This window comes from Mirounga leonina, unplaced genomic scaffold (assembly GCF_011800145.1).
Source record: "Mirounga leonina isolate KUSES-001 unplaced genomic scaffold, KU_Mleo_1.0 Mir_151, whole genome shotgun sequence".
In the NCBI taxonomy this organism is placed as follows: domain Eukaryota; kingdom Metazoa; phylum Chordata; class Mammalia; order Carnivora; family Phocidae; genus Mirounga; species Mirounga leonina.
In genome coordinates, this window is record NW_023270377.1 from 22,236,726 (window position 1) to 22,249,519 (window position 12,794).

Genomic DNA, 12,794 nt, shown 5'->3' on the forward strand with positions numbered 1-12,794 from the left:
AAACAAGCAAATTACACAATAGAATAAACAAAATAAGATGGTAAAAGTAAATCCAAATATATTAGTAATTATAACAAATGTAGACCAATTAATGTCAGCTATTAATAGACTCAGATTTTATTAAAAACACAAATTAAAACAGTATATACCCCTTATAAGAGAAATAAAATGAAACCATAAAAAAGGAAGGAAATTGGAGGATGATAAAAGATACATTGGGTAAATATGATCAAATTAAGTCATATAAAGCAAAATGTTTTAGTTGTGTCAAATGGCTATTTTACATAAGTCTTTAAGGAAGTTTTCATGAAGCAGATATGACTCATGAATTTACATGCATCTAACAATTTGAGTCTCAACAAAATATAAAGCAAAATGGCATTTGAAAATAGAATATATAAAAATCTATAAATGATTTCTTTTTAACTGAAAATTAAAAATCTGTAAGAATGCTGGGAGATTTTAATATTTCTCATAATGTAAAATTTTAAACAGACAAAAAAATCACGTTTTTATATGATTTGCACAATTATAGTTACAGCAATCTTTATCTAAAATATACAACTAGGTGTCCCAAACAAGAACACACATTCTTTCTAAACCTCCATAGGGCATTTTAAAAATGATCATGCACAAGGCCACAAACAAGTCCTACCAAATCTCCAAAACTGACATCATGCAGATATTTTTTCTGACAATAATGTAATCAAATTATAAATCAGCAATTCAAAGAGAGCTCTCAAATTTTTCATGTATATTTCATAGATTTGGTACTAAAAGCAATTTTAAATAAGTCCAAATTCACAAAACAAAAAATCAAGAGTGAGGAAAAGGAAGGAAGGAAGGTAAGGAAAAGTAAGACAGCAAGTGATTGAGAGATGAAATTCAAACTTAAAAAACAGACAAATTTGGAACATGTTTATATATAGATAAAAATAGTCCTACAGAAAGGGGGAAAAAGAAATAATTGTAATGTAAACTTATGAAGAGAGTGAAAGAAGAATGGGAAATGAAATTTATTGTACAACCAAAATATTAAAACTTCTTAGGAACTGAAAAAGTCCTTCTAAGATTACTGAAGGTGAGACACTAACGATGAGTGGAGATGCCCATATATGTAGAGATGTAGAAGTAGGAACAAGAGATTTCTTCTCTGAAGGTTTTTATTTTATCACTAAAGAATGAGTCAAGGATATAGGAAGAGAGTTTGTGGAAGAGAGGGAAGTAGGAGTATGAGGATATTTAAGAAGGAGTTATAAAAGTAATCTAAGTGAATAGAAAAGTGAACACACTAGAGAAATACAATCTAAATGTTAAGTAATAGTGGGGCATCTGGGTGGTTCAGTTGGTTAAGCATCCAACTCTTGATTTTGGCTCAGTTCATGATCACAGGGTTGTGAGACTGAACCTGCACTGGGCTCCATGCTGGGCATGGAGCCTGCTTAAGATTCTCTCTCTCCCTCTGCCCCTTCCCCCACCTCCCTCTCTCTCTAAAATACATACATACATACATACATACAAATGTTAAGTAATAGTGAGTGGTTATTTGTACTTTGGAGTCATAAATTTAAAGTTAATTTAAAGAAAAAAGTTTCAGTTTAAAATGGCAACATAGGAAGATTCTGAACTCTCCTCTTCCACAGAACACACCAGATTAAACCTATTAATATAACAATTTTTCCTGAAGAAGAATGGAGTGCTGACTAAACAGTTACTGAGCAACCAAAGACAGAGAGAATGGCCAGAGAATAGCAAGAGAGATGGAGACATGTCACAGTTTAAAAGAGTAACTAGTGGGCGCCTGGGTGACTCAGTCAGTTAAGCATCTGCCTTCGGCTCAGGGCATGATCCCAGGTCCTGGGATCAAGCCTGCATCAGGCTCCCTGCTCAGTGGGGAGTCTGCTTCTCCCTCTGCCCCTCCCCCTGTGTGTGCTCTCTCTCTCTTTCTCAAAAATAAATAGATAAATAAAAATTTTAAAAAATTTAAAAGAGTAACTAACATATACAGCCACAGCTCCAGCCAGCCACCAACAGTCACCAAGCACATACAGCCTGCATAGGGGTCACCATACAGAAGACAACTTCTTCAATTTTAGGAGAAGTAGCTGTTTTACCTAATCCATAGAAACAAACACAGAAAGTAAAGTAAAATAGGGGAGACAGAGGAATATGCTCCAAAAGAAAGAACAAGGAAAAAAAAAACTCAGTAAAAGAATTAAATGAAATAGAAATAAGCAATATGCCTGAAAAAGATTTTAAAGTAATGATCACAAAGATACTCACTGGGCTGGAGGAAAGAATGGAAGAGCTCAGTGAGACCTTCGATAAAGAGATAGAAAATATTAAAAAGAATCAGTCAGAGCTGAAGAATACAATAACTGAGATGAAAAACACAGTAGAGGGAATCAACAGTGGATTATAGGACACAGAAGAACTAGCAATGAACGGAAAGGCAGGGTAATGGAAAGCACAGAAGCTAAACAGCAAAAAAAAAGAGAAAAGAATTTTTAAAAAATGAGGGTAAATTAAGAGATCTCTTGGACAACATCAAACGAACAAACATACACACTATAGGGGTCACAGAAGGAGAGAGAGAGAAAGGTGTGGAAAACTTGAAGAAATAATAACTGAAAACTTCCATAATCTAAGGAGGGAAATAGACATCCAAGTCCAAGAAGTACAGAGAGTTCCAAACAAGATGAACTCCAGTAGGTCAACACCAAAGCACATAATAATTTAAATGTCAAAAGTTAAAGATAGAGAATCCTAAAAGCATCAAGAGAGAATCAAAAAGTTACCTACAAGGGAAAATCTTATAAGGCTATCAAGCAGAAACTTTGCAAGCCAGAAGGGAGTGCCATGATATATTCAAAGTGCTGAAGGGAAAAAAAAAACCTACAAAGAAGAATACTTTACTCAGTAATGTTATAATTCAGATTTAATGGAAAGATAAAGAATTTCTCAGACAAACAAAAGATAAAGGACTTTATCACCACTAAACAAGCCTTATAAGAAATGTTAAAGGGACTTCTTTAAATGGAAAATAAATGACCATAATTAGGGGAAATATGAATAATATTATAATATAATAATATAATATAATAAGAAAAATATGAATAAAATATGTAAAATATGACAACATATACATAAAATGGGGAAGGGAGTTTCTTTTAGAATGTATTTGACCTTACTTGATTTTCAAATTAATATGAACAGCTATTTACTTAGAATGTTATATATGAACCTCATGGTAACCACAAACCCCAAAAAATAGAAAGAAAGAAAGCCAAACAAAACACTATGGATACTATTGATTAAAAAGAAAAAGAACAAAAGAAGAAATACATTAGAGGGAATACACCTCAGTATAATAAAGGCCATATAGAAAAAACCCACAGCTAACAAGATCCTCAATGGTGAAAAACTGAGAGTTTGCCCTTTAAGCTCAGGAACAAGACAAGAATGTCCACTATCATCACTTTTATTCAACATAGTATTAGAAGTCTTAGCCACAGCAATCAGACAAGAAAAAAGAAGTAAGAGGCATCTGTATTGGTAAAGAAGAAGTTAAACTGTCACTATTTGGAGATAACATGATACAATTCATAGAAAATCCTAAAGATACTACCAAAAACTACTAGAAGTAATAAACGAATTCAGTAAAGTGTCAGGATACAAAATTAATACCCAGAATTCCATAGTGTTTCTATACATTAACAACAAAGTCACAGAAAGAGAAATTAAAAACAAAACACCATTTATAATTGCATCAAAAAGAATAAAATACCTAGTCATAAACTTAATAAGGAGGTAAAAGATCTGTACTCTGAAAACTATAAAACACTAATGAAAGAAACTGAAGATGACACAAATGGAAAGATATTTCATGCTCATGGATTGGAAGAATATTGTTAAAATGCTCATAATACCCAAAGCAATCTACAGATTCAATGCAATCCCTATCAAAATACCAACAGCATTTTTCACAGAACTAGAATAAATAATACTAAAAGTTGTATGGATCCACCAAAGACTCTGAATAGCCAAAGCAATTCTGAGAAAGAAGAACAAAGCTAGAGATATCACATCCCAGATTTCAAGATATACTACAAACCTGTAGTAATCAAAACAGTATGATACTGACACTTAGATGAATAGAAGAGAATAGAGACCCCAGAAATAAACCCATATTTTATGGTGAATTAATCTATGACAAAGGAGATAAGTATATACAATGGGGAAAAGACAGTCTTTTCAATAAATGGTTCTGGGAAAACTGGACAGCTACATGTGAAAGAAGGAAATTGGGCTACTTTCTCATACCATACACAAAAATAAATTCAAGATGGATTAAAGACCTAAATGAGAGATCTGAAACAACAAAAATTCTAGAAGACAGCACTGGAAGGAATTTCTCTGACATAAGCCATAGCAACATATTTCTAGATACATCCCCCAAGGCAAGGGAAACAAAAGCAAAAATAGACTATTGGGACTATATCAAAATAAGAAGCTTTCGCACAGCATAGGAAATCATCAGCAAAACAAAGAAGACAACCTACTGAATCAGAGAAGATATTTGCAAATGATATATCCAAGAAGGGGTTATCCAAAACACATAAAGAATGCGTACAATTCAATACCAAAAAAAAACCCCAAAAAGACCAAAAAAAAAAAAACAACCAAAAAAACCCAACCACAATCTGATTAAAAAATGGGCAGAACACTTGAATGGACATTTCTCCAAAGAAGACATACAGATGGCCAACAGACACATGAAAAGATGCTCAACATCACTGATCATCAGGGAAATGCAAATCAAAACCACAATGAGATATCACCTTATTCCTATTAGAATGCCTAAAATCAAAAAGACAAGAGACATAAGTGTTGGCATGGGTGTGGAGAAAAAGGAACCCTTGTGCAATGTTTAGGAATACTATATGAGCTAATGATTCCACCATTGTGTATTTACCCAAGCAAAACCAAAACACTAACTCAAAAAGATATATGCACCTCTATGTTTATTGTGGCATTATTTAAAATAGCCAAGACATGGAAGCAACCTAAGTGTCCATCAATAGACAAAAAGATAAGGAAAATGTGGTATACATACACATTGGAATATTACACAGCCATAAAAAAGATGAGATCATGTCATTTGAGACGACATGGATGGACCTGGAGGGGATTTTGCTAAGTGAAATAAGTCAGACCAGGAAAGCCAAATACCATATGATTCCACTCATAAATGGAATCTAAAAATTGAGTAAACAAACAAAAAGCAGAACTATAAAGACAGAGAACAAACTGATGGTTGCCAGAGGATAGGGTGGTGGGGGTTTGGGCAAAATGAGTGAAAGAGAGAGGGAGATATAGGCCTCCGATTATGGAATGTGTAAGACATGGAAATAAAAAGCAGAGCATCAGGAATATAGTCAATGACATTTTAATAGCAATGTAATGGGACAGATGGTAGCTATATTTGTGATGAACATAGCATAATGTATAAACTTCTCAAATCACTAAGTTGTCCACCTGAAATTAATGTAACATTTTGTGTCAACTATATTCAAATAAAACAAAAAACAGAAAACAACCAGTTTGATGATATAGTATTTTAAAATCTCCACATATTTAAATCTTTTCTATAAAGAATGTAGATTTGCCAGGTATGTTACATAGAGGAAATGAGGTCAAATTGAACTAAAGTCCTTTGCAATGGAATTGATAGAACGATAACTAAAGAACCTAAGCTGGGGTAAAATGCTAAGTGAGGGCAGAAGGGGTGATAAGATGGTGAGTAAGATTTTAACTGATTAGAGCTCTCAGTGAGGGAGAAAATTTGTTGTACTGGATTTACTTAAGACCTGGAAAGACAAACAGATATGTTCAGAAAAGCGTGCTTGGAATTGAGATTTTGGACATGATACATTTACAGTTAATGACAAGGTGTTCAGAGTCTGACTTTAGGAATACATAGCTGAGGAGAAAAAGGGTGTTGGAGAAAATGCAGACAAGGAAGTGGTCAGAGTGGTGCGTGGGCCACATATGTAGAGAAAGACAGTGATTTAGGAACTCTAGTCTTCAAAGAATGCGGGAAAGTGGCTGGGAGGTTCTAAGCAGTAAAATCTGTTCCCAGCAGTGAATCTACTTTAGGATTTCAGTGGAATGCTGTGTAATTTTGAGTTTAATACATCTCACTTGATCCATGATGCCTCAATCAATTCTGAAAGTCAATTCTTTCCTTAATGACCTTTAAACTGAAGCTGACTTAGACCTGACTTCCTGGGTCACTCCTTATCAAACAACCTGGATCCATAACCTCTGACTCCTAAGGGTAGAAAGTGCAGGGTAAGATACCTAGGGATAGAAAATGCAGACTGGACTTAACCTTTTTCCATACCTTTATGTTTTATTAGTACTTGGCTTTTTGATGTTTTCATTTTGATTTTATGGCCATTTTGACATACAAAATGTGTTATATTTATTTCTGTTATTGATAGACATTCTAAGACAGCAGGTTTTCTCTTATTACTTAGACATTCATTCCCAGAGAGTTATGTTTGTTCTCTAATCTGATTTCAATACCCTTCCTATCTCTCACATCCCTCTTGGGGGATGCAACGAGAGCTACCAGAAAGCCTGATGGAATCTCCATCAGGTCAGACTACTTCCTGGAAAATTAAATGTGGAGGATACTCTGATAGGGATACCTTGCTCATTTTCTTGCTATGTGTTTTTACATAGTTGTTGGTTTTGTTTTGTTTTTAATTTATATTGAATTTTCTGTGCCCAACGATTGTCAATTTTTTTTTTAATTTTTGTTTTTGCTTTACAAAATGGACTTAGTTAAACCCTTTCATAATTCCTTAAAATGTTTCAATAGCTGATTACTTTAAAAAAAGAAGTTTTAAATAAGTATCTATTTCCAATGGGAAGATTAGTCAGAAATAAAGATACCAGAATCCTAATAATACAACATAGAAATACAATTCAATTTACATAGCTTTTTAGGACCATACCAAACCATTATATGTTATATATTTGTTTCTGTGATTCTTGGTTGCTAGCTAGATAACATTGAATTTTACATTTGTGATTTCTGCTTACAAATCTAAAATTGTAGAACTTTCCTAAATTATGTTTATATAAATAGCTAAATGCATTTTTAACTAGTAATGCAACTTGAAGTCATATCCCTAAAGGCATCAAATAATTAGCAAGTCTAATTCTAAATATTCAAATTTCTGCCTGCTATATATGCACTGTACAATGCATTTATTATGACAGCTTTGTCTGATAGTTTGCTTCAATGTGAACTGTGTCACAATGCCACGTCCTTGAGTAAAAGTCTTTGTGCTCTTTCAGTCACTGCTACCTCCTAATCTATTGACATTCCTTGGCAAGTATGTGAAATAAAAGTTTTCAAAACAATTGACATATGTGACCAAAAATTTCACCCGTGTCAGTTATCATCATAAAATATAATTTCCTTAATAGTTATTACACATTTACAGCAAAGAAGACATAAGTTAATGGAAGCATTTAATGAGGCCCGGGGATGTTGATTTGGAAGAGTGTGGTAATAGTACTTTGGTATGGACAAAGTGTATAAACAAAAATAAGTTAGCCACTTTGATGTTGGACACCTGGACCTCATATACATCATCTTGCCTTTTAATTATATGTACTTAATGTATGTGTCCCTTGATTGCTAAATGAATAAATTTAATTTGGCTAATTCTATATTTATTAATTGTATTATTTGGGATGTTAAATGGCATTTCTTTTTTAGCTAAAAAATAAACCTCCTGACTCACAAAATAATTTATTCCATTTTAGCTTCCATTCAATTTTCTTAGGGTATGTGAAGCTATAAGCCATTTAATAGATTTTTAGCATAAATATCCTACATCATGTGGGTTCACAGTGCTTAAATGGCTCTATATTCTGCTAAAAATAAATTTTACTTTGTACCTAGAAATAAGCCGTAATATATTGGCTCAACAGAGTCAATTAAATGGAAGTTCCTTAATAAGATGAATTTGTTAAAATATAATTGCAGTTGAGCCCATCACTAACATTCCAGGTGTCATTCACAATGCCACCAGCATAATTTTAGTTGGAGCAAATAACATTCCTTTAGAAGAAATAATTTTTGGTGAACATTTTTCTTCTATCTAAAAGAATAATAACAGCATGATAGCATCAGAATTTTGACAATGCTGTCATTTTGAAGTTAGAGGTAGGTAATCTATCAGATTAATTTTTTAGCTAATTGGGAAAGAAGAGGGGTATGGAATTAAGATTCACACTCTACTGGGAATTTAGAGACAAATTAAAATGTTAGCTATAATTAAATCATAGAGTTTGAAAGGACTTGAGAGGTCATCTATCAGTCAAATAGCTTTCATCTGAGAAAGAACAAACTTAAATCATCCTTCCATGAGTATTATCTGTACCGTTTTAAAGACAACCTCAATTAGCTTAGCGACTCAAAGCAGTGTTTAATAATCTTCATAGTTGGTGAAATCATCCTGATATTTGAATACCTCAAACTGTGGATAAACACTTCTGCTATGTCATCAGTTTATTTGGAAAAAGATATATTTGAAACCTTTCAATGAGTAATTGAAAAGCTGTCAAATCAAGGTTGCTCTGTTTTAACCTGAAGAAAGTCTATTTTTCTTTGATGGCTTTTTTATTCTTGGGTTTCCTTTCAAGCATTTTCATTATTTTTATGATTCTACATTAATATTTACAAGTTTATATCCCACTTACTTTCTTGAGCCTGCATTAGACAAGACGCTTTTAAAAATGTGTTTAAGTGGAGTTAAAGATAGAATTCCTCATTGTTCCTACCACTGTATATTGTGTGTGTTTTTTAAACTTCTACAACCCAAACTATCTATATGTTTTTTCCATTGTCATAAATTAATTCCAGAATTTGTTCTCCTTGCCCTGTTAACTTACCATTTTCTCCTGGTATTTTGTTTCAATAAAATTAACTTGTATCTATGAAATATTAAAAGTATTTATTGGGAGAACTGAACTCACCCTAGGAGTGAAGGTGGCATCATTGATAGAATGCATGTGACCATAAAGTGACTGCTCACAGTTACCCTAGGAAGACAAAGCAGAAATAAAATAAAATAAATGCCATTCAATGTGTGAAAGAAATCAAAAGGTAATTAATTTTATTTGTTTTAAAGTATTGCATTAAGTTTCCTTATACCAAGACAGTGTTCCTCTCAACTTTTCTTCCTCAGGGATTTCTCCCCAATCCTGGAAGATATCTTAGCCTCCATGCAGACTAGGTTGGAAGTATGACAGAGTTATACCCCTTCCTCCATATACCTTGACAAATGTGGGATGGGAATTAGTGATTAATGCCTGGAACTGTGATCCTTTAGAGCTGAGCTGTCCAATCGAGTAGTCACTAGCCAGCCATTTATATGACTATTTACACTTAAATTAATTAAAATTAAATAAAATTAAAAACTCAATTCCTCAGTCATACTAGCCATATTCCAGGTGGCTATTATAGCAGACAATGTGGACATAGAACATTTCCATCATCAAGAAAGTCCTATTAGACAGTGCTGTTTAAAGGAATGCTTCTAAGACTGTGTGTTCTACAATTATTCATCAGAGAATCCTCAGCAGGATTTAGCCTTAGTTGCCCATAGGGTAACTGGATCAAGAATGTATCCTTTATTGGGTCTTGCTCTCTTCTTTAGCTCACTCCTTGCTTCTTCACTTCTACTTCCTGGGATAGCAACCAAATAAACTGCTTATACCACCCCCCCCCAAAAAAGTATTGCTTTAGTCCAATAATAAAGTTAATACAGTCTCATGATTGAAAATACTAGCTTTTGCTATCAGCTACCACTCAGAATCAGTCCAGGCTATGTTCGTAAGTGTGTCATTAGTGCTTGTCTGTGCACTGGAACTCTAGTATCGTCACTTTTATGCTATTGAGCTGGTGGTGAAATTTCACTATATGACTCCGGCTTGCAATTAGCATAGTTTTCAAGCCATGGGGCCAAGTAGTGAAGCCCTTATAGAGGGTGCTTGTTTTCAGCACATCATTGCCATTACTACTGGGGATGTGGGGTTCTTTTTTTGTTTGTTTTAGATTATGAGATCATGTTTTAATTCCTGAGTTTCCACAGTTTGGCATTAATATCATTATATGTATAAAAATGTTATAAAACACTTTTAACACAAACTAAGCATTTGTTTTATGAAAACTATATTTCACATCTACCCATTCTGGTCATCTTTTCCAAATAATAATTAAAATTAAAATTAACTACAAAAGTTTCCAAACTTCAGTTTAAATTATTTCAAGCAAATTGGGCTCATAACACATTACACAGGGGCTTTAAACGTGGGGAGTTTCATTTTGAAACCAATGTTCAAAGGGCATTCTTAATTATCTTAGGGAAATAACACAAATTTTGTAGAAGAACCAGAGTTGTATCTGGATGTAGATTCTTGTTATGGGTTAAAATTCAGATTTAATTCAACAATGTATTCATTCAACAAATATTTTTGAGCAATTAATCTATGTCGGGCACAATTCTAGGTGCTTAGGATCTGTCAGTGAATAAAACAAAGAACTGTGTCTTCATCAACCTTACTTTATAAGGGGAGAGGGTGGAAATAGATATTTTAGAAAGGTATAAAGTGTGTTAGAAGATCCTAGGTATTGTGAAAAGAAGAAAAGTCAGACAGGGTAAGGGGTATTATGAGTTTTGGGATTGAGGGGCTAAGGGCAAACCAAATTATCAAGTAGAATGATATGGTTTGACCACACACAACAAGTAAGGTTTGAACAAGGATTGAAGCAAGCCAAGGAGACATCTGGAAAAAAAGCATTCCAGGAAGAAAGAAAAGGTAGAGCAAATGTCTCAAAGATAGGCGTTTACCTGGTGTGTTTCTGCAATAGCAAGGAAACCAATGTGGATGGAGAGAAGTAAATCAGAAGTAGAGTAGGCTTGCTAAAAGGCTTCATCTACTCTGATTACTTAGTCCTAAACCATTACGGCTGGAGGAAAGATTGCGAGATAGAGTATCGTCAGCATGTCTCCTCATTGTTATAGGACATTCATGGAATAGTTTGGAACTAAGCAAAGTTGGAAAGGTTTTATAACTAGGCTCTATTGAGTCCTCACTATTGCCATTGTGTTCAGCAAGTTACATTTCAAATATTTATTTACAGAACTAATGCATGCTGTTAATCCCTTTTCACAGAATGCAAAATTTCCCCACAGGAATTTAAATTTCACAAAAATATGTTGAACTACTCTGGCACTCTTTCAGGATCTCCCCTACCCATGTTATTCTGGTTCACGATCTTGAGACTGCTACAACTTTAAAACAATTATGCTGAGAACTTCAAATCCTCTAAATTACCAAAGTAGAAATAAATTACTTACAAAGCCAAAAAGGCAAAGTGTAAGATGTTATAAGCTTTCATGTGTTATCTTAGGAACTTTTATAGTTAATTTTCTCTTAGAATTAACATCATATATAGTTGTATAATATTACAGCTGCATAGTGAGTGTTAATATTTAAAATATATATATTTAAATTAGTGAAATTTTTTTTGCATTATAAAAGTTTTACATTGGGTGCTCTTCTAATGTGAGAATCTCTAAACTCTTTGATTAATTGTTAAGGAAAATGGAGTTTTCTGATTCAAATCCTGAATGCCAAGTTTTAATTCAAAGTGGAATCTCTAAGGCACTCTTGAAAAGCCCTGGAAATATAGGGCTATAATGGAAATGCTGACGGACCACATTTGTGCTGCTGTAACAAAACCTGACTTGAAGATAAATGTTTCATGAATTAAGAAAAGTTAAAAAAAGCTTTTCTATCTAGCTTTGTTCCCAAGATAAAAGTGAATCTACTCTTTTTGTGGTACAGGGCATATGTGGGTTACTAATATTCTAGTCTGCAAACAGCCTTAATCAAAAGCAATACCCAAACCAGGATGTTAAAATTTGGAATATCTTCTTTGATGAATTCTTGTCAGGATTGTTTTCTTCCAAAGAAGTGGAAAAAAAAAAGTAAAAGAGGGAAGAGTCTTACAAGAAAAAAAAAAACATGTGACCCAATATGTCATTGCTCCAGTATTTGATTCTCTCAGAAAAGCTACGTGCAGTGATGATTGCAATCTCTGGCCCTGGGAATAGAAACGTCTGGGACTTAATTCTTGGATCTGCTACCTGATAGCTGTGTGACCTTAAACAAATTGCTTCACTTCACTGTGTGTCAATTGCCTCATTTAATTCTCAAAACAAACCTAGAGGTTAAATATCATTACCTGAGTAATGGTATTTTACCTCTAGGTTTGTTTTGAGTATTAAATTGGAAGATGCATGTGAAATGTTGGTGGAGTCCCTAGCACAAAGTAAGAGCTTAACAAATATTAGCTCTTTTTATTTTTTTAAAGATTTTATTTATTTATTTGAGAAAGAGAGAATGAGAGAGAGCACATGAGAGAGGGGAGGGTCAGAGGGAGAAGCAGACTCCCTGCCGAGCAGGAAGCCCGATGTGGGACTCGATCCAGGGACTCCAGGATCATGACCTGAGCCGAAGGCAGTCGCCTAGCCAACTGAGCCACCCAGGCGCCCAACAAATATTAGCTCTTAACCTGCAACATAAACCACTGAAATGCTGATGACTTCCAAACCATTTCTGCCCTTAGCTCTCTCTTTCCTTAAAGACCCCAGTGAAGAGTAGTAGAGGAACTGGTGCTGCTTTTTCTACTTGTCCCTCGG

At 34.0% G+C, this 12,794-nt stretch overlaps 1 protein-coding gene across 1 annotated transcript in view; it reads right to left on the reverse strand.

The window, feature by feature from the left end:
- SPAG16 (sperm associated antigen 16) overlaps positions 1 to 12,794 on the reverse strand; it is a 944,389-nt gene that overhangs the window by 281,202 nt on the left and 650,393 nt on the right. The window contains exon 14 of the mRNA XM_035007221.1: positions 9,061 to 9,126. Coding sequence (XP_034863112.1) covers positions 9,061 to 9,126 — 66 coding nt within the window. The remainder of the gene's footprint in view (positions 1 to 9,060; positions 9,127 to 12,794) is intronic.